The sequence below is a fragment of the Grampus griseus genome, assembly GCF_964374135.1.
Source record: "Grampus griseus genome assembly, chromosome: 8".
Taxonomy (NCBI): Eukaryota; Metazoa; Chordata; class Mammalia; order Artiodactyla; family Delphinidae; genus Grampus; species Grampus griseus.
This window is the reverse complement of record NC_139002.1, coordinates 53636611-53663640: the sequence shown is the minus strand read 5'-3', so window position 1 is coordinate 53663640 and position 27030 is coordinate 53636611. Positions and strand designations below refer to the sequence as shown.

At 36.0% G+C, this 27030-nt stretch overlaps 1 protein-coding gene across 3 annotated transcripts in view; it reads right to left on the bottom strand.

Annotated features, from left to right (window-relative positions):
• NARS2 (asparaginyl-tRNA synthetase 2, mitochondrial) overlaps positions 1 to 27030 on the bottom strand; it is a 141810-nt gene that overhangs the window by 71755 nt on the left and 43025 nt on the right. For all 3 annotated transcript variants that reach the window (XR_014297122.1, XM_082660926.1, XM_082660927.1), the window contains exon 6: positions 5436 to 5530. Coding sequence is in view for 2 of the 3 variants with exons in the window: in XM_082660926.1 (XP_082517052.1) it covers positions 5436 to 5530 (95 nt within the window). In the remaining variant the exon portion in view is untranslated. The remainder of the gene's footprint in view (positions 1 to 5435; positions 5531 to 27030) is intronic.

Sequence of the window (27030 nt, the reverse complement as noted above, 5' to 3'; positions counted from 1 at the left end):
CAGTAATCAGGACAGCATGGTAGTGGCACAAAAACAGAAATATAGATCAATGGAACAGGATAGGAAGCCCAGAGATAAACCCACACACATATGATCACCTTATCTTTGATAAAGGAGGCAAGAGTGTAAGACAGCCTCTTCAATAAGTGGTGCTGGGAAAACTGGACAGCTACATGCAAAAGAGTGAAATTAGATCACTCCCTAACACCATACACAAAAATAAACTCAAAATGGATTAAAGACCTAAATGTAAGGCCAGACACTATAAAACTCTTAGAGGAAAACATAGACAGAACACTCTATGACATAAATCACAGCAAGATCCTTTTGACCCACCTCCTAGAGAAATGGAAATAAAAACAAAAATAAACAAATAGGACCTAATGAAACTGAAAAGCTTTTGCACAGCAAAGGAAACCATAAAAAAGATGAAAAGACAACCCTCAGAATGGAAGAAAATATTTGCAAACGAAACAACAAAGGATTAATCTCCAAAATATACAAGCAGCTCATGCAGCTCAATATCAAAAAGCAAACAACCCAATCCAAAAACGAGCAGAAGACCTAAATAGACATTTCTCCAAAGAAGATATACGGATTGCCAACAAACACATGAAAAGATGTTCAACATCACTAATCATTAGAGAAATGCAAATCAAAACTACAATGAGGTATCACCTCACACCAGTCAGAATGGCCACCATCAAAAAATCTACAAACAGGGCTTCCCTGTTGGCGCAGTGGTTGAGAGTCTGTCTGCCGATGCAGGGGACACGGGTTCGTGCCCCGGTCCGGGAAGATCCCACATGCTGCAGAGCGGCTAGGCCCATGGGCCATGGCCGCTGAGCCTGCACATCCGGAGCCTGTGCTCTGCAACGGGAGAGGCCACAACAGTGAGAGGCCCGCGTACCGGGGAAAAACAAACAAACAAACAAAAAAAAACTACAAACAATGAATGCTGGAGAGGGTGTGGAAAAAGGGGAACCCTCTTGCACTGTTGGTAGGAATGTAAATTGATACAGGCACTATGGAGAACAGTATGGAGGTTCCTTAAAAAACTAAAATTAGAACTATCATATGACCCAGCAATCCCACTACTGGGCATATACCCTGAGAAAATCATAATTCAAAGAGTCATGTACCACAATGTTCACTGCAGCACTATTTACAATAGCCAGGACATGGAAGCAACCTAAGTGTCCATCGACAGATGAATGGATAAAGAAGATGTGGCATATATATACAATGGAATATTACTCTGCCATAAGGAGAAATGAAATTGAGTTATTTGTAGTGAGGTGGATGGACCTAGAGTCTGTCATACAGAGTGAAGTCAGAAAGAGAAAAACAAATACACTATGCTAACACATATATATGGAATCTAAAAAAAACCAAAAAGGTTCTCATGAACCTAGGGGCAGGACAGGAATAAAGACATAGACGTAGAGAATCGACTTGAGGACATGGGGAGGGGGAAGGGTAAGTTGGGACAAAGTGAGAGAATGGCATGGACATATATACACTACCAAATATAAAATAGATAGCTAGTGGGAAGCTGCTGCATAGCACAGGGAGATCAGCTCGGAGCTTTGTGAGCACCTAGAGGGACTGGATAGGGAGGGTGGGAGGGAGACACAAGAGGGAGGGAATATGGGGATATACGTATGCATAGAGCTGATTCACTTTGTTATATAGCAGAAACTAACACAACACTGTAAAGCAATTATACTCCAACAAAGATGTTAAAAAAAAAAAAAAAGACGAGCTATCAAGCCATGAAAAGATATGAAGGAAACTTAAATGCCTATTACTAAGTGAAAGAAGCCAGTCTGAAAAGGCTGCATATTGTATGATTCCAACTATATGACATTCTGGAAAATGCAAAGCTTTGGAGACAGTAAAAAGATTGCCAGGGGTTAGGAGGGAGGGAGGGATGCATAGGAGGAACACAGAGGATTTGTAGAGCAGTGAAACTATTCTGTATGACATCATTTGACCAAACCTATAGAACATACACTACCAAGAGTGAACCCTAAGTAAACGATGTACTGCGTCAGTGTAGGTTCATCAATCACAAAAAGATGAAACAAACTAACAAACAAATCTGGGGTATCTTATAGTGCCAGAAAATAAGGAAGTACTCAAAAGACAAAAGGATAGGGGCATGTGAAAGGGATACAAGAATTAATCTGAAAGAATTCCCAACAACTAAAACAATTTGAACAACAAAGTAAATAGCACAGCATTGAAATATAACCCAAACCATAAAATATACATCAGTCCATCCTGATATAAACGATGACATAAATAAACAAGAGCAAAGAGACATAAATCATCCATACAGAAGAATTCCAAATACTCCCCCCTTCAGGAGATGAAGCATAATTCCATCTCCCACTTCCCAACCCTTCACTCCTACCTCCAGTGAAGGTGGGTGTACTTAATAACTCACTTCCAAAGAATAAATTGGAGAAAGGGAAAAACAGTACATTTTCAGTGGAGAAACTTGGCAAAGACTACCTCACCCAAGTAATGAAGGTTAATAGCACCATATGGATATCAAGTCCCCCCGACATGATATGACAAGAATAGCACTTCACCTCCGTGGCATTTTTTCTAACCCTCCCTAAAACTTCAGAAAAACATCAGAAAAATACAGATTGGCATACTTTCTGCAAGTCATAAAAAGCAAGGAAAGACTGAGAAACTGTTACAGACTACATGAGACTAGGGAAACATGACAACTAAATGTAATGTGGTACCCTACAGTGGATCCTGGAAAAAGGAAGAAGGCATTGATGGAACACCAGTGAAATCCAAATAAACTCTGGAATTTAGTTAATTGTAATGTTCTTAGTTTTGACAAATGTACCACGGTAACGTAAGATGTTAACAACAGGGGAAACTGAGTGAGAGGTATCTAAGAAGTCTGCACGATTTTTCCAACTTTTCTACATTTAAAAATTATTCAAAAATAGAACGTTTATTTTAAAAACAACAAAATTAAACTTTAAAATGGAGCCATAGGGCTTCCCTGGTGGCGCAGTGGTTAAGAATCTGCCTGCCAATGTAGGGGACACAGGTTCGAGCCCTGGTCCGGGAAGATCCCACATGCTGCAGAGCAACTAAACCCGTGCACCACAGCTACTGAGCCTGTGCTCTAGAGTCCGCGAGCCACAACAACTGAGCCCACGTGCCACAACTACTGAAGCCTGTGCGCCTAGAGCCTGTGCTCCTCCACAAAAGAAGCTACCGCAATGAGAAGCCCGTGCACCGCAACGACGAGTAGCCCCCGCTCACCGCAACTAGAGAAAGCTCGTGCACAGCAACGAAGACTCAACACAGCCAAAAAAAATAAACAAATAAAATAAATAAAATGGAGCCATAAACCCACTAAACCAACATAGATATCCTTTTGGAAAATGTTAACCTTCTAAATTTAACTATCATTTACTCCATTTTAAAAGTCTGTTAAATAAAATTTAGAAAAACTAAATTTAGACAAATTTAGTCTTCTTTAGAAAGAAGACTAACAATTTCTTACTGGAGATTAAATCATGTATTAATCTGAAACATGATGTACTGTATATTAATAGTACTAGAACTATGCATATTAAACTAGGAACATTTGATTGACACAGAAATACTTCATAACACATTAAAAATATAAAACCTCATATTCTGCCAATATAAGCTTCTGTCAAGTTTCACTGTACATTGTGTTCTTTGGTTCACTGCACTTTACTGGTAAAGAGGGAACATATTTAATCCACTAGTGATATTATAACCAAGAAACTTGGTAAATTTATACCTTTCCCATATTATGACACTCCTGAGGGGAATATATGTTGTCTCTAACTTTACAGATAAAAGAAATAAATAATGAAAGCCTGTTAAGAAAGGTTATCCAAAACTTGGATTAAGCTAAAAGGTAGACAGAACATCCTTCCAATGTAATGTGGGGACACAGACCCACTCAAAGGTTATTTAACTACCTAGGGGAATGAACTTTGCTCCATTATTCTATTTACTATCAAACTAAATATCCTAGATTAAGTAAAGTTACATGTTCACTTATAGATTTTTGTCCAGTAGAGTTGCAAATCATTTCTGTCATGTAGAAGAGAAAATTCCAAAGGTTAGGGTTTATCGGTCTGTGGGACATTAACCAGTTCATAACTAACTTAGCAATCTTATTCTAAAATTCTTTTATTAAACTGCGTATGAATCCACAGCTCCCCAAATAGTCTTTGAACTAGCCTTACTATTTTCTTCAGTAATTACTGAATTGAATAAAATATTTTATATTTCTATGAATCATGTTTTTAATTTTTTTAAATTATACTTTGACAGGCATAAGGAACTTTCCATGACATGCTTGACATGGCCTTTCCCACATACAGCTCTGCAAATCCTACAGTCTCACAGGGCTATTATGATTATAGTTTTTCTGCACTGTATTCTGATAATGTTGTCAATTATTTGGTTATTGGAATTATCAAATAATATCTTTGTCAAAGGTAAATCTAAGTAAAGTATATATTATTTTCAAGACCCTCTTTACTCCACCATTGACACTCTCCATCTTGCCAGTAAAGTCTGTAAAAAAATAAACATGAACACTATTCTATTTCCCCTGTTTTTCCACCCTGTGCATTTTAAAAACAATGGGAAATACAAGATTCCCTGTTTTTACTGGAGCCATTTCCTGAAGAGATTTTTAAGTCTCAAGCTCTGTATGAGAAAACAAAGATATTTACATCTTCGTAGGAGACTCATTTACTTGCTGAGTCGGCATTAAGAAATTACCCACAGAATCAGAGAATATAAGATTTAGACAGGACTTTAAAGATTTTCCTGTCCAATCTCCAAAAGGAAAGAAGATAGGGCAAAAAGGATTATAGTGATTTTCCAGAGGTCTGAGAGTGGCTAAAATTAATGTGAGCTGACTTCTAATACTTTCTAAATGGGCACACATCTCCCATGATGACTTTGTGGGTTAATTTTCTTTCTTTAAACCAATTATTAAAAAAATTTTTTTTCTTCCACTTGTTCCAGGTACCTCTCTTATAATTTCTAGGTGTAAATTATAACTGCCTTTACTTTCATAAACATGATTAATTACACTTATATTTTGATTATGTGTTTTGAGATTTAAGCAAAGATTAGTAAAAAGAAAAAAAACCCGACAACTTCATATTTCCAGTGTTACATTCTTCACCAAAAACCAAAGTCTAGACTAATGTGATTTTTTTAGAAAGAAATTCGGATATTGTCAAATTTGTCAATCTAAATGTACTTTTAGTGAATTGAAGTGGACTAATCACAAACATGAACTACAATTTTTAGGTTTGAGCATCAGGAAAGAAAACATTATTACACTCTCACCCAACCAACATCAGTAGTCCATTAAAGCAAAAGAGAAAACTCTGTACCCTGACATCACTTCTAGATGAAGTTGTCCTGAGACAGTTAAGAAAACAGGAACATTGAAGAAATTCTCCTCAGGTACCTTTATTTTGCTTGAAGGCTGCAAAAGAAAACACAAGCCATAAAAAGCTATTATTAGATGTTTTGCTCTGCTTTTCATATTCACGTTTGTGCCACAACTAAAAAATCATACGCTATTAAACATATATGAGGTCAGGTTCATTCTTATGGGAAAAAAGGGCAGCTTTCAGTATACACTTAAAAGAGAAAATTCCTGTTTGGAAAGTGCTAAGTTCAAGGAAGTTTGCTCCATATTTTTCAAAATATATAACAACCAAAGAACAAACTATTTTTGTCACAAAATATACTCCTTCTTAAAAACTGATTTTGATTGAGGGGCAAGCTGAAGCAAGAAATTATGAACTATAAGTTTTAAATGTGAGGCATTACATAGTCTTTTAAAATTCTGACCCATGACTGAGATTTAATTTTAAGGGAATAGCCTCTAAAACATGTCTTGTCATATTATTATTAAATTATTAATAATAACGCTTTTAATACAGATTTTTATAAACACATTATAAACTTTTAAACACATTAATTTCACTTATTCTTCCCGACAACTAGGAGATAAAGCAGGACCATATCTTTAAAAGATATGATGAACATTTAGATTTAAAGATTTTTATGAACTTACAGTATAGATAGAGTGATTATTCCATTTGAAACTGACAGGAAATACGTCAGCCAACACTTATTAACAGTTAAGATAAAAAATTATTTGGAGATCAAACATAATTTAAATAGTATAATTAAGAAAGCTTCTAGATCAAGTTATGACCATTATATCCATTTGGGGGAAGGAAGCTAATTTACCTACTCTTGTATTTCAAATTGTGATCTGAAAATGTCTTTGTGTAATGGTGCACTAAAACAAGTGCTGTAAAGGCAACAAAGCCAATATAAAATTTTCAATACAGGATGTACGACTCCTTTTAAGAGACTTAGTACCAACTACTGAATTATAGAAACACATGAAATGAAGATATCTTATTTAATTCCATCGTTTGTTCTAAAAATATTGCATATCATGTATGGTTATGCGTGTGTATGAATATGAAATCTAGTGTAAAATTACCAACTGAAATCATTCATTTATTTTGTAATTGCCTATTATTTTTAAAACTTACTTTTACCTGGTCCTAAACGTCCTATTATTGCTTTATAAAAATCATCTTTGAAACCCACTATCACTTAAAGGATATCGTTTCCAAGGACTTAAATACTCAATACTAAAATATTCGACTTATGTTAGGATTTCAAAATAAAAGACATGTTCTCTGATATTTCTTTACTATTTACTAAATAATTATATTTCAAATCAGGCCCAGCACATTTATAAGAATATTATACTTTCTCCTTTTCCTCACTTCTTTAGTCTATAATTTGTATTGGTGTTTTATCCTGACTTCTCTAAAAGTGATTTCTCTCATCTCCTGCACATATAAAAAAGTCTAATATTTAGGACTTGATTTTAGTATCTCATTTATTAGCATTTGTACAAAATGATGTCTGAGCTTCTTATATCTCTAAATCCAACTTATTTAAAGTTAAAAACATATCACTACTTCATTATGCCTTCCAATGTCATATGTAAGCATTTAAATACTGAAATTCATACTACTTTTTAATAAATTACTTCCTTTCAGTTCTCCTTTATATTACAGTGAATGCATTACAGTGACTTTAAAAACTTCTGTATGTATTAAGTTATATTACCTATATATTTTATTTCGGGATATTAAAGGGACATTATAAATTATTTTTTAAAAAAGTAATTGCTGGGGACTTCCCTAGTGGTCCAGTGGTTAAGACTTCACCTCCCAAGGCAGGAGGTGCACGTTCGATCCCTGGTCAGGGAGCTAAGATACCTGGCGGCAAAAGAAACAAAACATAAAAACAGAAGCAATATTGTAACAAATTCAATAAAGACTTTAAAAATGGACCACATCAAAAAAAAAATCTTACAATGGTGGGATAGGTAGCTCCAAAGGCCTATCCCTCTACAGAAAAACTGAAAATAATGAGTAAAAACTATAAGCATCAAAGGTTTAAAGTCACCAAACAAATGCTGAATCAAGAAAGAGGAAACTTAAAAATGGTAAACTCCACCTAACAATAGCAGACTGCACACTCTTTTCAAGTGCACATGGACACTGTCCAAGATCAACCATATGCTAGAACATAACAAGTCTCAACAAATCAGATAAATTACCTTTTTTGAACAGAATGGGATGAAACTAGAAATGTAAACTGGTGCAGTTACTTGGGAAAAGAGTTTGGTGGTTCTTTAAAAAGATTAACAAGAATTATTATATATACAACATACAAATTCTACCTCTAGGTATATGTCTAAAAGAATTACAACCAAATATTCAAACAACAATGCATTAAAAGGACTGTACACCATCCTTCATCCCAGGAATGCAAGGATTTTTCAATATCGTAAATCAATCAATGTGATATATCACACGAACAAACTGAATAAAAACTATACAATCATCTCAATAAATACAGAAAAAGCTTTTGATAAAATTCAATATCCATTTCTGATAAAAAAAACTCTTCAGAAAGTGAGCACAGAGGGAACATACCTCAACATAATAAAGGCCATATACAACAAACCCACAGCTAACATCATACTCAACGGCGAAAAGCTGAAAGAACTTGCTCTAAGATCAGGAACAAGGCAAGGATGCCCACTCTCGCCACTTTTATTCAACATAGTTTTGGAAGTCCTAGCCACAGCAACCAGAGAAGAAAAAGAAACAAAAGGAATCCAAATTGGAAAAGAAGAAGTAAAACTGTCACTGTCGGCAATGACATGATGCTATACATAGAAAAGCCTAACACGCTACCAGAAAACTACTAGAGCTCATCAATGAATTTGGTAAAGTTGTTGAATAAAAATTAATATACAGAAATCTGTTCCATTTCTATACACTAACGAAGAAAGACAGGAAAGAGAAATTAAGGAAAAATCCCATTCAGCATCATATCAAAAAGAACAAAATACCTGGGAATAAACCTGTCTAAGGAGACAAAAGACCTTTACTCTGAAAACTATAAGACACTGATGAAAGAAATCGAAGATGACATAAACAGATGGACACATATACCATGTTCCTGGATTGCAAGAATCAATATTGTGAAAATGACTATACTACCCAAAGCAATCTACAGATTCAATGCAATCCCTATCAAACTACCAATGGCATTCTTCACAGAATTAGAACAAAAAATCTTACAACTTGTATGGAAACACAAAAGACCCCAAATAGTCAAAACAATCTTGAGAAAGAAAAATGGAACTGGAGGAATCAGGCTCCCCGACTTCAAACTATACCACAAAGCTACAGTAATGAAGACAGTATGGTACTGGCACAAAAACAGAAATATAGATCAATGGTACAGGACAGAATGGCCAGAGATAAACCCATGCACATATGGACACCTAATTCATGACAAAGGAGGCAAGAACATACAATGGAGAAAAGACAGGCTCTTCAATAAGTGGTGCTGTGAAAACTGGACAGCTACATGTAAAAGAATGAAATTAGAACACTCCCTAACACCATACACAAAAATAAACTCAAAATGGATTAAAGACCTAAATGTAAGGCCAGACACTATAAAACTCTTAGGGGAAAACATAGGCAGAACACTCTATGACATAAATCACAAAAAGATCCTTTTGACTCACCTCCTAGAGAAATGGAAATAAAAACAAAAATAAACAAATGGGACCTAATGAAACTGAAAAGCTTTTGCACAGCAAAGGAAACCATAAAAAAGATGAAAAGACAACCCTCAGAATGGAAGAAAATATTTGCAAACAAAACAACTGACCAAGGATTAATCTCCAAAATATACTAGCAACTCATGCAGCTCAATATCAAAAAGCAAACAATCCAGTTAAAAAATGGGCAGAAGACCTAAATAGACATTTCACCAAGGAACACATACAGATGGCCAAGAGGCACATGAAAAGATGTTCAACATCACTAATTATTAGAGAAATGCAAATCGAAACTACAAGGTTATCACCTCACGCCAGTCAGAATGGCCATTATCAAAAAATCTAGAATCAATAAAAGCTAGAAAGGGTGTGGTGAAAAGGGAACCCACCTGCACTATTGGTGGGAATGTAAACTGATACAACCACTATGGAAAACAGTATGGAGGTTCCTTAAAAAACTAAAAATACAACTATCATATGACCCAGTAATCACACTACTGGGCATATACCCTGAGAAAACCATAATTCAAAAAGAGACATGTACCACATGTTCATTACAGCACTATTTACAATAGCCAGGACATGGAAGCAACCTAAATGTCCATCGACTGATGAATGGATACAGAAGATGTGGTATATACATACACAATGGAATTTTACTCAGCCACAGAAAAGAATGAAATAATGCCACTGGCAGCAACATGGATGGACCTAGAGATTATCATATTAAGTGAAGTAAGTCAGAAAGAGAAAGACAAATATCATATGACATCACTTATATGTGGAATCTAAAAAAGTGATATGAATGAAGTTACCTACAAAACAGAAATAGACTCCGACATAGAAAACGAACTTAAGGTTACCAAAGGGGAAAGGGCAGGGAGGGATAAATTGAAGTGTGGAATTAACATATACACACTACTATGTATAAACAGATAAACAAGGACCTACTGTTTAGCATGGGGAACTATATTCAATGTCTTGTAAGAATTTATAATGGAAAAGAATTTGGAAAATAATATACATAAATATAAAATGAATCACTGTTCTGTACATCTGAAGCTAACACAAGATTGTAAATTAACTATACTTCAATTTAAAAAATGGTTATAAAAATTTTAAAACTCCAAGTATTCAAATAGATACTTATACATTAATGTTCATATCAGCACTATTCACAACAAAGGTGGAAACATGGATAAGTGGATAAGCAAAATGTAGTATATATAAACAATGAAATACTATTTACCCATAAGATGGAATGAAGTACTTATATATGCTAAAACACGGATAAATCTTGAAAACACTATGCTAAGTAAAAGAAAGACATAAAAGGCTACATATTGTATGATCCCATTTATATGAAATATCTAGAGTAGGTAAATCCATAGAGACTAATCGGTGAGAGCAATGGTCTGGGGAGAAGGGTAAATGGGAAGTGATACTTAATGGGCATGGGGTTTTCCTTGGGATAATGAAAATGTTTTGGAACTTAATAGGGGTGGTAGTTGTATAACACTGTAAATGTAGTAAATGCCACTGAAATATACCCTTTAAAATGGTTAATTTTATGTTGCATGAACTTCATCTCAATTTTTTTTAAAGCATACATAAACAAGTAATTATTAGACATGACAGGGTCAAAAATTACTAACATGGGATTGCAAATTTAAGATTCACAATCTTAAATACTTCCATTAGTAATGAAGAAAGAATAAAAATATATGAATTAAGTATCCAACTTTGTGACTTTGCCAGTGGGAATGGATTTCTTTAAAAAAGATTCTCAAATTGCAACATTAAAGTTAAGAATTTCTATTTAATAAAGGAAGATATAGGCAATTAAACAGAACATATTGTATTATGGATAAAATATTTTCAGCTTCTAGAACTGACAAGTGATTAATGGACAGAAAATATAAGGACCTCCTGTGAAGAAAACAAGAAAGAGAAAATAAGCTGCTCCCCAACTGGGCAATGGATATGAAAAGCAGATTTACAGAAAAGAAAATTCAAAAGGTTAAGATGTATGAAGAAACACTCAAATTCACTACGAATTAGAGAAACACAAATTAAAACAAGGCATTTTAAGAAGAATTCATTGCATATATCCGACTGACAAAGATTAGAAAGTTGTATAATATCAAGTGTAGAGGTAGATTCAGGATGTGGTAGGCAGATTTCTAAGATGTGTCCCAAGATTCTCAGCCCCTGGTTTATTCAACCACTAAGCCAGGTACTGATGTGAAGGAATTTTGAAAATTTAATTAAAGTTCCAAATCAGATGGCCTCAGGATTTGGAGATTTTCTGGGTGTTCTTGACCTAATCACGTGAGCCCTTTAAAAGTACAAAGTTTTCTACAGCTGGCTGCAGAACAGTAAGTCAGTAATTTGAAGCATGAGAAGGATGTGACACGCTGTTGCTGGCTTGAAGATGGAGGAAGACACAGGGAAAGGTGCTTAGAGCACACTCTAGAAGCTGAGAGCAATCTGGCCAGCAGCCAGCAGCAAAATGGGAACTTCAGTCCTACAACCAAAAAGAACTGAATTCTACTGAGAGCAAGAATGTGTTTGGAAGAGAACCACAAGTTCCAGATGAAAACATAGAAAGCTTAGCTGACACACTGGTTTTGGGCTTGTGAGACCCTGAGATCCTAGCCATGCCATTCTGTACTATTGAACTATAGAGCTGTGAACTAATAAAGAGATGTTGTTTTAAGTCACTAAGTTACAAATCTATAGAAAACTACTTCATGGGAAAACAGGAACTCTCAGGTAATGTCAATATAGTCTATACTGGCACTGCTATTCTGGATAACATAGTGAAATTCAGAAGGTATATACCCTATGACCAAGGAACTCCACTCCTGGATATCCATTCTAAAGAAATTTTCACACAAGTCTCTTAGGGAATATGTATAAGACTATGTATTGCAGTATTTTTTTTTCTGGATGTAACTGAGAATTGGAAACAACCTAAGGGTCTATTACTAGAAAGGGTAAGTGAATTGTAGCAGACAAATATCAATGAATATTCTGCAGCAATGACAAGCAACAAATAGATGTACCTATAGCAACATGGACAGATTTCAAAACAAAGAGTTAAATGGAAAAAAGTAGGAAACAAAGTAAGATACATATTATCATTAATGTAAATTTAAAATATACATAAAAGATCACTCATATTTTATGAGGCTATATACATAATAAAAGATATATCAAAGATATTAAAGTGAGTGCCTCCAAGAGAATATGAGGAATGGAAGTGGGGATTAGGATAAAGAGGAAAAGTTAAAACAAGAAAGGAGTTATGCTGGATGGCGTTTTGTCAGCTTGGCATTACTACTCCCACCTAAACTGAGGACTGTTTCCTAGAATCCCCTTTCCTGCATGGTTCCAGGTTTCAGTTGGCCATCTATTGTTGGAGAGGAATGAGCATAACATTTGAGAAGAGAAAATGAAACTGAAGTCATTAATCTCAGAACACTGTGGCAGTCTGACACAGTGACACACTCACCGTGGTGGCTGGTGATCTCTAATTTCTAGCTTGTCTCCTTACTACTGACCAACAGTAGCTCTATGATAACGACCAAGTGCTGGACTGCAGTTACTACAGAGTGGACTGTGATAGATTAATTGCATTAATGGCTCCAATTTGTCACACTTCTCCATATCAGCACCCCTTGGCATATCATACGCTAACCCTGAGCTTGGCCATGTGACTTGTTTTGGTCAATGGCATGGTAACAAAATTGACAAAAATAGTGGCTTGAAAACATGCTTATGAAGTTCACATTCTTTCTTGGACCTATGCCACCAAAGAGATCACACCCTGATTAGCATGATGGAGGAATTTGAGAGACATGTGGAGAAGAGATGGGTCATCCCACATGAGGCCATCCTAGACTGCCCAGCTCCCAGTCAATCCATCAGCTGACTAAGCCAAACCCAGATCAGAACCACTCAGATGACCTGTAGACTCACAGGAAAGAATAAATGGTTTTGTTACACAGTGAGAGGATACAAGGGCCTATAACAACAGTGTGCCGTGAATGAAAATTATGTTAAACTAAACTCTGTATTCCTAAGGTTAAAAAAAATACACATTCAGACACACATACTTCTACAAAAACAACCATAGCCAATATGCACTTAGCACTTACTCTGTGCCATGTACTGTGCTAAGGAGTTTACATGCAATCCAATGAAGTAAGTAGTAGTATCCCCATTTACAGAGAAGGAAACAGACACAGAGGTTAATAACTTAACTTGCCTAATATGACAAAGAACATGAACCAAGGTGGTTGGGCTCCAGAATCTCTATTCTTTTTTTTTTTTTGCGGTACGCGGGCCTCTCACTGTTGTGGCCTCTCCCGTTGCGGAGCACAGGTTCCGGACGCACAGGCTCAGCGGCCATGGCCCACGGGCCCAGCCACTCCGCAGCACGCGGGATCTTCCCAGACCGGGGCACGAACCAGTGTCCCCTGCATCGGCAGGCACACTCTCAACCACTGAGCCACCAGGGAAGTCCAGAAGAATCTCTATTCTTAACCACACATTATTTCCAGGAGTCATAAGAAATACTTAACAATGGTTGATTCTGGGGAAGGAAACTAGATTACCGGGAAACAAGGTATGATGGAATCCTTCTGCACTTTGATTTTTAAAATTTTTTTTTAAAGATTTTTTTTGATGTGCACCATTTTTTAAGTCTTTATTGAATTCGTTACAATATTGCCTCTGTTTTATGTTTTGGTTTTTTGGCCAGGAGGCACGTGGATCTTAGCTCCCTAGCCAGGGATCGAACCTGCACCCCCTGAATTGGAAGGCGAAGTCTTAACCACTGGACTGCCAGGGAATTCCCTTCTGCACTTTTAAATTGGTACCTTTTGAACAGTAAACTACATTACCTGTTCATAAAATAAATTTAAAATAGCATATTTGTTAAGAGGGACTCGGAGGTATTACCAGCAAGTACTCAGAATAAAAAGTATACTGGTTTTATTCCCTGTGTATTCTTTTTTTTTTTTAAAGAAGATGTTGGGGTAGGAGTTTTATTTATTTATTTATTTACTTTTGCTGTGTTGGGTCTTCGTTTCTGTGCGAGGGCTTTCTCCAGTTGTGGCAAGCGGGGGCCACTCTTCATTGCAGTGCACGGGCCTCTCACTATCGCGGCCTCTCTTGTTGCGGAGCACAGGCTCCAGACGCGCAGGCTCAGTAGTTGTGGCTCATGGGCCTAGTTGCTCTGCGGCATGTGGGATCCTCCCAGACCAGGGCTTGAACCCGTGTCCCCTGCATTAGCAGGCGGATTCCCAACCACTGCACCACCAGGGAAGCCCCCCTGTGTATTCTTGATCACATAAATACTAACGATTTAATCTTTTGTCCTATAGTGGTGTGGATTACTCTGGTCAGCACCAATCGGAAAATCAAAAAGCCAAGAACAAAGTATGGAACAAAGTCAAATACCAGGAAAAATGTAGGTGGTTAGTAAAGTCTAACACTGCTCTATTTATAATGAAAATAGTTGGGGCAGGCTAAAAGAAGAGAAGGCCAAACGATATTGAGTTCTTTGAGTAGGAATTGAGTTTATACATGTTGGTATGCTAAGCACCTAGCAAAGTGCCAGAGACAAGTAATTGCTCCATAAATGCTTGTTGACCAAAAAGTGATGTCAACTGTGAGTGAGGGGATCAGCAATGAGAAGAAGCACAAGGAACCATAAAAGCTTCTAGCAAAGTGTCATGGCATTGCTGGTCTAAAAGGTATCTTCAGTGCACATTTAGTGTCATGTTTGTTTTCAAACAAAGGTACTGATAAGCAGGTACTATTACAGAAATAAATTATTTCCTACATTAACTTTTTAAACTATATTGCTTATAAATAATTCTCCATTACTTTTCTAGCACAACTGTAAATAGGTGTTTTCTGTGGTTTTTCTTTAGTATCACCATCAGTTGAACACTGACAAGTATTCTAAACAACACAAAAGGGAGAGAATGTATTTTCAATACAGTATATAATTGTAAGTTTAAAGTAGCTTAGAGGAAATTTTTCATTTTCTTCAGAAATGTAAACTGTGTGACCACTATGATTCTATCTTCCTCCTATCCACTCCCACTCACACATAATTTGTAGATATCCTATATAATCAAATACCATTTTTGACTAAATATAAAAGACATCTATCCTCTTCCTACCTTCCCAACAGCAAATCCCTAATTCTGACATCCATCAAACAGAAAGATTTAGAAAAGATGATGAGATAGTATCATCAATATAATCTTCTGATCACTGAAAAAAATAGCTCTTCAACATCATCTTTTTCACCTTTCTCAAGACTGTGTCTCACTTAGTTCCAAAGGAGGCATCTCTCCATATATTCTCTCATACACCTTTCTGCTCCCTAACAAATCTCTAGTTACCTCTGGGACAGCTTCATTTCCTTCCCTCTTTATGCTTGCAAGTCTTAAAATGATCCAAACACACATCAAGCACTGTGAGAGTCACAAGTAAAAATTAAACATAATACTAAAAAATGCTATGTTTTATTTATTTTTAAAAGTTCCTGAAGCAAAACATTGAGCTGGGTGATGGCATTTGGTTGTTTATAGTATTATTCTCTGTGCTTTTCTGTATGTTTAAAGTTACAAAAAAACACAGATCAGTATTTCCAGCTCTTAAAAATGTACAGCATATTATTGTGTGATTCCCACAAGTGTCAATACTTTTCATTCTCCTATTTTCTTCAAGCATAAAATAGTTTACTTTATTCAGGTTCACTGTTTTTGTTCTAATTACTAGAGTGTTCTGTAAGTTTACATTAATAGTTGTAGTATTTTTATCTATATGATGCATTAAAGAGTCTCATGGCTGTGCTGTAAATATAATTATTATATATTTCTGTAAGGGAAAAAGAGTTCTAAGATCCAAAATAACCAACTTAAAAATAAACTATCCAAATCTCTGATTATATTTCTGCTGTACCTTAAAGAAAAAAGATAACTAAATTAAGCTAAACATAATTAAAGAAATAAAATAAAAATTCAACTGTTTCACGCACTGTCAAAAAACCCGTAATGACAAAAATCAGTAAGCCTGAGGCAAGTAATGAGATACCAAAGTTTTCTGGTTGGTTTATGTTAAAAAATATTTTACACAATAAATGAAAGCTCTAATTCCAAAAATCTATTTCACTGTATAGTACTTTAAAAAACGTTTTTATATCCTATTTTTCTCAAATCAGAGAAAATACTAAAGGGCTTTACGAAACACTAAAGAAATATGTTGAAGATGGGATAAGAGTAAGATGAAAAATTACCATAGCATTATTATCCTGATATTCCTTAGGAAAAAACGTATATTCACACATAGTAATCAAACTGGCAAAAATTAAAGGCAAAGAAAAATTACTGAAAGCGGCAAGGGAAAAACGACAAATAACATACAAGGGAACTCCCATCAGGTTAATATCTGATTTCTCAGCAGAAACACTACAAGCCAGAAGGGAGTGGCATGATATACTTAAAGTGATGAAAGGGAAGAACCTACAACCAAGATTACTCTACCAGCAAGGATCTCATTCAGATTCCATGCAGAAATCAAAAGCTTTACAGATAAGCAAAAGCTAAGAGAATTCAGCACCACCAAACCAGCTCTACAACAAATGCTGAAGGGACTTCTCTAAGTGGGAAACACAACAGAAGAAAAGGATCTACAAAAACAAACACAAAACAATTAAGAAAATGGTCATAGGAACATACATATCAATAATTACCTTAAATGTGAATGGATTAAATGCTCCAACCAAAAGACACAGGCTTGCTGAATGGATACAAAAACAAGACCCATATATATGCTGTCTACAAGAGACCCACTTCAGATCTAGGAACACATACAGACTGAAAGTGAGGAGATGGGAAAAGATATTCCATGCAAATGGAAATCAAAAGAAAGCTGGAGTAGCAATTCTCATATCATACAAAATAGACTTTAAAATGAAGACTATTACAAGAGACAAAAGAGGACACTACATAATGATAAAGGGATCAATCCAAGAAGAAGACACAGCAATTGTAAATATTTATGCACCCAACATAGGGGCACCTCAATATATAAGGCAACTGCTAACAGCTCTAAAAGAGGAAATCGACAGTAACACAATAATAGTGGGGGACTTTAACACCTCACTTACACCAATGGACAGATCATCCAGACAGAAAATTAATGGCATTAAATAAGCTTTAAATGACAAGCTTTAAATGACAAGCTTTAAATGACAAGCTTTAAATGACACAATGACAAGCTTTAAATGACAAGCTTTAAATGACAAGCTTTAAATGACACAATAGACCAGATAGATTTAATTGATATTTATAGGACATTCCATCCAAAAACAGCAGATTACACTTTCTTCTCAAGTGTGCACGGAACATTCTCCAGGATAGATCACATCTTGGGTCACAAATCAAGCCTCAGTCAACTTAAGAAAATTGAAATCATATCAAGCATCTTTTCTGACCACAACGCTATGAGATTAGAAATGAATTACAGGGAAAAAAATATAAAAAACACAAACACATGGAGGCTAAACAATACGTTACTAAATAACCAAGAGATCACTGAAGAAATCAAAGAGGAAATCAAAAAATACCTAGAGACAAATGACAATGAAAACACGACAATCCAAAACCTTTGGGATGCGGCAAAAGCAGTTCTAAGAGGGAAGTTTATAGCTATACAAGCTTACATCAAGAAACAAGAAAAATCTCAAATAAACAATCTAACCTTACACCTAAAGGAACTAGAGAAAGAAGAACAAACAAAACCCAAAGTTAGCAGAAAGAAAGAAAGAAAGAAAGATCAGAACAGAAATAAATGAAATAGAAACAAAATAATAGCAAAGATCAATAAAACAAAAAGCTGGTTCTTTGAGAAGATAAAACAAAATTGACAAACCATTAGCCAGACTCATCAAGAAAAACAGGGAGAGGACTCAAATCAATAAAATTAAAATGAAAAAGGAGAAGTTACAACAGATACCGCAGAAATACAAAGCATCCTAAGAGACTACTACAAGCAACTCTATGCCAATTAAATGAACAACCTGGAGAAATGGAGAAATTCTTAGAAAGGTATATAACCTTCCAAGACTGAACCAGGAAGAAATAGAAAATATGAACAGACCAATCACAAGTAATGAAACTGAAACTGTAATTAAAAATCTTCCAACAAACAAAAGACCAGGACCAGATGGCTTCACAGGTGAATTCTATCAAACATTTACAGACGAGCTAACACCCATCCTTCTCAAGCTCTTCCAAAAAATTGTGGAGGAAGGAACACTCCCAAACTCATTCTATGAGGACACCATCACCCTGATACCAAAACCTGACAAAGAAACTACAAAAAAAGAAAATTACAGACCAATATCCCTGATGAATATAGATGCAAAAGTCCTCAACAAAATACTAGCAAACAGAATCCAACAACACATTAAAAGGATCATACACCATGATCAAATGGGATTTATCTCAGGGATGCAAGGATTCTTCAATATACGCAAATCAATCAATGTGATACACCATATTAACAAATTGAAGAAGAAAAACCATATGATCATCTCAATAGATGCAGGAAAAGCTTTTGACAAAATTCAACACCTGTTTATGATAACAACTCTCCAGAAAGTGTGCACAGAGGGAACCTACCTCAACATAATGAAGGCCATATATGACAAACCCACAGAAAACACCATTCTCAATGGTGAAAAACTGAAAGCATTTTCTCTAAGATCAGGAACAAGACAAGGATCTCCACTCTCACCACTATTATTCAACATAGTTTTGGAAGTCCTAGCCACGGCAATCAGAGAAGAAAAAGAAATAAAAGGAATACAAATTGGAAAAGAAGAAGTAAAACTGTCACTGTTTGCAGATGACATGGTACTATACATAAAGAATCCTAAAGATGCCACCAGAAAACTACTAGAGCTAATCAATGAATCTGGTAAAGTAGCAGGATACAAAATTAATGCACAGAAATCTCTTGCATTCCTAAACACTAATGATGAAAAATCTGAAAGAGAAATTAAGGAAACACTCCCATTTACCACTGCAACAAAAAGAATAAAATACCTAGGATTAAACCTATCTAAGGAGACAAAAGACCTGTATGTGGAAAACTATAAGGCACTGATGAAAGAAATTAAAGTTGATACCAACAGATGGAGAGATATACCATATTCTTGGATTGGAAGAATCAATTTTGTGAAAATGACTCTACTACCCAAAGCAATCTACAGAGTCAATGCAATCCTTATCAAATTACCAATGACATTTTTACAGAATTAGAACAAAAAAATCTTAAAATCTGTATGGAGACACAAAAGACCCCAAATAGCCAAAGCGGTCTTGAAGGAAAAAAACGGAGCTGGAGGAATCAGACTCCCTGACTTCAGGCTATACTACAAAGCTACATTAATCAAGACAATATGGTACTGGCATAAAAAGAGAAACACAGATCAATGGAACACGATAGAAAGCCCAGAGATAAACCCATGCACCTATGTTCAACTAATCTATGACAAAGGAGGCAAGGATATACAATGGAGAAAAGACAGTCTCTTCAATAAGTGGTGCTGGGAAAACGGGACAGCTACATGTAAAAGAATGAAATTAGAACACTCCCTAACACCATACACAAAAATAAACTCAAAATCGATTAGAGACCTAAATGTAAGACCAGACACTATAAAATGCTTAGAGGAAAACACAGCAAGAACAGTCTTTGACATACATCACAGCAAGATCTTTTACGATCCGTCTCCTAGAGTAATGGAAATAAAAACAAAAATAAACAAATGGGACCTCATGAAACTTCAAAGCTTTTGCACAGCAAAGGAAACCAAAAACAAGACGAAAAGACAACCCTCAGAATGGAAGAAAATATTTGCAAATGAATCAACGGACAAAGGATTAATCTCCAAAATATATAAACAACTCATGCAGCTCAATAACAAAAAAACAAACAACCCAATCCAAAAATGGGCAGAAGACCTAAATAGACATTTCTCCAAGGAAGACCTACAGATAGCCAAGAAGCATATTAAAAGCTGCTCAACATCACTAATTATTAGAGAAATGCAAATCAAAACTACAGTGAGGTATCACCTCACACCAGTTAGAATGGGCATTATTGGAAAATCTACAAACAACAAATGCTGGAGAGGGTGTGGAGAAAAGGGAACCCTCTTGCACTGTTGGTGGGAATGTAAATTGATACAGCCACTATGTAGAAAAGTATGGAGGTTCCTTAAAGAACTAAAAATAGAATTACCATATAACCCAGCAATCCCAGTACTGGGCATATATCCAGAGAGAAACATAATTCAAAAAGACACATGCACTGCAATGTTCGTTGCAGCACTATTTACAATAGCCAGGTCATGGAAGTAACCTCAATGCCCATCGACAGACGAATGGATAAAGAAGATGTGGTACATATGTACAATGGAATATTACTCAGCCATAAAAAGGAACGAAATTGGATCATTTGTTGAGACGTGGATGGCTCTAGAGACTGTCATACTGAGTGAAGTAAGTCAGAAAGAGAAAAACAAATGTCACATATTAACGCATATATGTGGAACCTAGAAAAATGGTACAGATGAACAGGTTCGCAGGGCAGAAACTGAGATACAGATGTAGAGAACAAACGTATGGACACTAAGGGGGGAAAGAGTTGGGGGGATGGAGGCGGTGGTATGATGAATTGGGCGACTGGGATTGACATGTATTCACTGATGTGTATTAAATTGATGACTAAGCAGAAAAAAAACCCAACATATACTCACATCACACTATCTGCCACAATGTAAATAAAAATTCTGCAACTTATCTCTGATTGACACAATTACAGATGGTCCTCTATGGTCTGATTTACAATTTTTCAACTTGGCAGTGGTGTGAAAGCAATACGCATTCAGTAGCTACCATACTTCAAAATTTGAATTTTGCTCTTTTCCCTGCTAGTATGATACTCATGATGCTGGCAGCAGCTGCAGCTTTCAGTCAGCCATGCAATCATGAGGGTAAAAAAACGATACTCTTAACCATTTTGTACGCATAAAACCATTGTTTTTCACTTTCAGTACAATATTAAATTACATGAGATATTCAACACTTTATTATAAAACAGGCTTTGTGTTAGATGATTTTGCCCAACTATGGACGTAACCCCATTGTAAGTAGAAAAAGATCTGTATATGGCCACCAAGCTGACCTACCACCACTTACTTTAGTGATTTGAGATAGTATCTTTATATATTTCCACATGAACTTGGGTATATTTCTGAGCTTTCAGTTTTATCCCATTGGTTTATTTGTGTACTGATATCACACCATTTTAATTTTGAGGCTTTATAGTATATTTTAATTCCTGGTTACTCAAGCATTTTTGATGACTGTGTTCTTTAGCATTAACATGGAGACTTTTCCAAGGTTTCTCCACTGATAAATAAATTTGTGTCTCATCTCAAATAGATATCGCCCATATTTCCAGGTCCTACTTCAATTCATTTTTCAGTTCAATAAATATTTACAGAGTGACTAGTATGTGCCAGGTACCAGGCTAAATGCAGGAATACAGTAATGAGTAAGATACAACGTCCCTAAGGAACTCCAATATTTTTAAATTTCATGGGTCAATACTGTGAAACAAAAGTTATTTAATATGAAGCTTTGAGCTACAGAGTTTTTGAAACTTGTGAATATGTCTGAAGGAGGTTACATTGACAAAGTCCTAATTTATTCACTCACTTATCAACTGCTCTGTTAACAGCCTGAAGGAACTTATAAAACTTTCCCCAAGTTTCCTATTTCTTTAGGTATACCAACACTGCAAGAAAAACTGGCTCATAGATTGCAAAAAAAAAAACCAAAAACTAACTGCTGCTCATCTTAATGGCTGAATATGGAGGTACAAATCATGTGATCAATAGAAAATAACTCACAAGCAGTATCCTGGCCAAGCATGCTGAAAAGCCAGTTAATACCATACACATCTATTAGAATGGCCAAAATCCAGAACAGTGACAACACCAAATGCTATCAAGGACGCGGAGCAATAGGAACTCTCTCTTATTCATTGCTGGTGGGAATGTGAAATGGCACAGCTACTTTGGCAGTTCCTTACTAAACATACTCTTGTCATACGATCCAGCAATTGCACGCCTTGGTATTTACCCAAAGGAGTTGAAAACTTATGTCCACATAAAAACCTGTACACAGATGTTTACAGAGGTTTTATTCATAATTGCCAAAACTTGGACACGACCAAGATGTACTTCAGTAAATGAATAAATAAACTGTGATAAATCCAGATAATGGAACATTATTCAATGCTAAAAAGAAATGAACTATCAAGACATGAAAAGACATGGAAGAAACAAATACATATTACTAAGTGAAAGAAGCCAATCTGAAAAGGCTACATACTATATGATTCCAACTATATGACATTCTGAAAAGGGCAAAACTATGGAGAAAGTAAAAAGGTCAGTGGTTGCCAGGAGTTAGGGAGGAGATAAGGATGAACAGGTAGAACATGGAGGTGGAGGATTTTTTGAGCAGTGAAACTATTATGTATGATACTATAATGGTGGATATATCTCATTATGCATTTGTCCAAACGCATAGTGAACCATAATGTAAACTACAGGCTTTTGATGAATAATGATGTGTCGATGTAGAGTCATCAATTGTAACAAATGTACCACTCTGGTGGATGTTGATAATGGGGGAGGCTAAGCATGGGTGGGGGCAGGGGCTATATGGGAAATATTTGTATCTTCACTCAATTTTGCTGTCAGCCTAAAATTGCTCTAGGGACTTCCCTGGCAGTCCAATGGTTAAGACTCCACGCTTCCAATGCAAGGGGCATGAGTTCAATCCCTGGTCAGGGAACTAAGATCCCACATGCCATGCGGCACTGCCAAAAAAAAAAAAAAATTGCTCTTAAAAGTAAAGTCTGTTTTAAAAAAAGCCAGTAAACATATGGATCTCTGTGATCCACATGCTATATCCTTCATCTGCCAAGAGACATGGTCTCTTTTCTATTAGTCTCAGCAAATGTAAACAGTAGAGAGATAAAGAACTCTTCAGGGCTTCCCTGGTGGCGCGGTGGTTAAGAACCCACCTGCTAATGCAGGGAACATGGGTTCAAGCCCTGGTCTAGGAAGATCCCACATGCCGCGGAGCAACTAAGCCCGTGTGCCACAACTACTGAGCCTGCACTCTAGAGCCCGTGAGCCACAACTACTGAAGCCCACGCACCTAGAGCCCGTGCTCTGCAACAAGAAGCCACCACAATGAGAAGCCTGCACACCACAACGAAGAGTAGCCCCCGCTCGCCGCAACTAGAGAAAGCCTGTGCGCACCAACGAAGACCCAACGCAGCCAAAAATAAATAAATAAATAATAAATTAATTAATTTATTTATAAAAAAGGAAGTCTTCAGACAGAATGCAGGTAGCACCAGGAAGCTGAGGAGGTTGTTTGTATTCATACAGGATACAACTTGATCATTACTCTCGCTTGTTTACTGCAAAGATAAAACGCAGAAATAGGAATGTGGGGGGTTTTATTTTTTAAACTTTTTAAATGTGCCCAGAGGTTTCAGAATTAAATGATAAAACCAATAATTAAATAAATACTGGGGAACAGGGCTGACTTAATTATCACTATATTATCTAAAACATTCTTTATTAGGAACTTTGACGCATACTATACTAGCAATAAGGAATATAATCTCACTTGATATAAACAAAAAACTCAATTTCTAAACATGTTCAAACTCTAGAAAAAGCAGTTTTTTGATGCAGGGGTAGCAAGGTTTAATGCATTTAAAAAGTTGGTAATAATTTACATATGAAACACAAATAGTCTGTTTCTACTAAAAGCAGTTTGCTGAAATACCACTAAAAACCTTATAATGTGCTCTTTTTTCTATAATTTTTCTGTTGTGACATACAACACACTAATGCAGAAAAGGAAAAAGTACACCTCAATGATTTATCACAAAATTAATGCCTATGTGACTACCACCCAGATCACAAGATAGAGTAGCCCCCGCTCGCATCTATCACAAGATAGAAGAGTAACAACATTTGAGGAGACTCTAGTGTCCCTTCCCCCAACAATTCCTCTTTCCTTCCCAAAGATAACTATTAACCTGACCACCAAAACATTAGAGTACTTTTCTAAGAAGAGCAAACTAAACTCAAAGTTAGCAGAAGAAAGGAAATAACAAAGATTAGAATGGAAAGAAATGAAAGAAAAACTAAAAAGACAATAGAAAAAAAATAAAAGAGCTGTTTTTAAAAAAAGATAAACAAAATAGACAAACAATTAGCTAGACTTACCAAGAAGAAAAGAGAGAGGACTCAATAAATAAAATTATAAATGAAAGAGGAGACATTACAACTGATAGTACATAAATACAAAGGCTCATAAGAGACTATGAACAATTACGCACTGAAAAATTGGACAACCTAGAAGAAATGGATAAATTCCTAGAAACATACAACCTTCCAAGACTGAATCAAGGAGAAACAGAAAATCTGATCGAAGCAATAATCAAAAACCTCCCAACATGGGCTTCCCTGGTGGCACAGTGGTTGAGAGTCCGCCTGCCGATGCAGGGGACACGGGTTTGTGCCCCGGTCCGGGAGGATCGCACGTGCCGCGGAGCTGCTGGGTCCGTGAGCCATGGCAGCTGAGCCTGCGCGTCCGGAGCCTGTGCTCCGCAGCAGGAGAGGCCACAACGGTGAGAGGCCTGCGTATCGCAAAAAAAAAAAAACCAAAAAACCAAAAAAAAACCTCCCAACAAAGAAAAGTCAAGGACTAGATGGCTTCACTGGTGAATTCTATCAGACACCGAAAGAACTAATACCAATACTTCTCAAACTCCTCCAAAAATAAGAGGAGGAAACACTTCCAAACTCATATTACAAGGGCAACATTACCCTGATAATACCAAAGTCAGGTAAGGACACTACAAGAAAAGAAAATTACAGGCCAATATCCTTGATGAACATAGGTGTAAAAATCCTTAACAAAATGTTAGCAAACCAAATACAACAGTACTTTGAAAGAATCATACACCATGATCAAGTGGGGTTTATTCCAGGGATGCAAAGGCGGTTCAACATCTGCAACTCAATCAACGTTTTCTCAATAGATACAGAAAAAGCATTTGACAAACTTCAACATCTTTTCATGATAAAAACTCTCAACAACGTGGGTATAGAAGGAATGTACCTCAACATAATAAAGGCCATATATGACAAGCCTACAACTAACATCAAACTCAATGCTGAAATGCTGAAAGTGTTTCCTCTAAGATCAGGAACAAGACAAGGAAGACCACTCTCACCACTGTTATTCAGCATAGTCCTGGAAATCCTAGCCAGCACAAGTAGGCAAAAAAAACAAAAGGCACCCAAATCAGAAGTGAAATTGTTACTATTTGCAGATGACATATTACATATAGAAAATCCTAAAGACTTCACCAAAAAGCTGTTACAATAGATAAATTCAATAAAGTTGCAGGATACAAAATAAATACATAAAAATCTGTTGCATTTCTATACACCAACAACTATCAGAGAAAAAAAAGTAGCCCCATTTACAGTTGCATCAAAAAGCATAAAATACCTGGGAATAAATTTAACCAAGGAGGTAAAAGACCTGTACACTGAAAACTGAGACACTGATGAAAGAAACTGAAGACACAAAAAAACTGAATGATATTCTGTGCTCACGGATATGAAAAATTAACATTGTTAAAATGCCCATAATGTCTAAAGTGACCTACAGATTCAATGTGATCCCTATCAAAATCCCAATGGTATTTATCACAGAAACAGAAAAGACAATCCCAACATTTGATGGAACCACCAAAGACCCTGATTAGCCAAAGCAACCTTGAGAAAGAACAAAGCTGGAGGTGTCATGCTTTCTGATTTCAAACTATATTACAAAGCTATCAAAACAGAATGGTATTGGCATAAAAACAGACATATAGATCAATGCAGCAGGACAGCCCAGAAATAAACTCATGTATATAAGATCAATTAATTTGACAAGAATATATAATGGGGAAAGGACAGTCTCTTCAATAAATGGTGTTGGAAAAACTGGACAGACACATGCAAAAGAATGCAACTGGACTCCTAGCTTACACCATATACAAAAATTAACTCAAAATGGACTAAAGGCACAAAAGTCAACCCTGAGTTAAAAAAAAAAAAAAAAAGAATTAAAGACTTGAATGTAAGACCTGAAACTATAAAACTCCTAGAACTTCAACACAGGGAGAAAAGTTCCTTGGCATTGGTCTTGACAATGATTTTTCGGATTTAACACCAAAACCAAAACTAAACAAGTGAGACTACATCAAACTACAAAGCTTCTGCACAGCAAAGGAAACCACCAACAAAATGAAAAGGCAATCTACAGAATGGGAGAAAATATTTTCAAACCACATATCTGATAAAGGATTAATATCCAAAATACACTAGGAACTCATATACCTCAACAGCAAAAAATAAATAACATATAAATAAGTGAACTAAAAAATAGCAAAAGAACCTAAATAGACATTTTTCCAAAGACAACATACAAATGGTCAACAGGCACAAGAAAAGATGCTCAACATCACTGTTCATCAGTGAAATGAAAATCAAAACTACAGTGAGATACCCCCTCACACTTGTTAGGATGTGTACTGTCAAAAATATA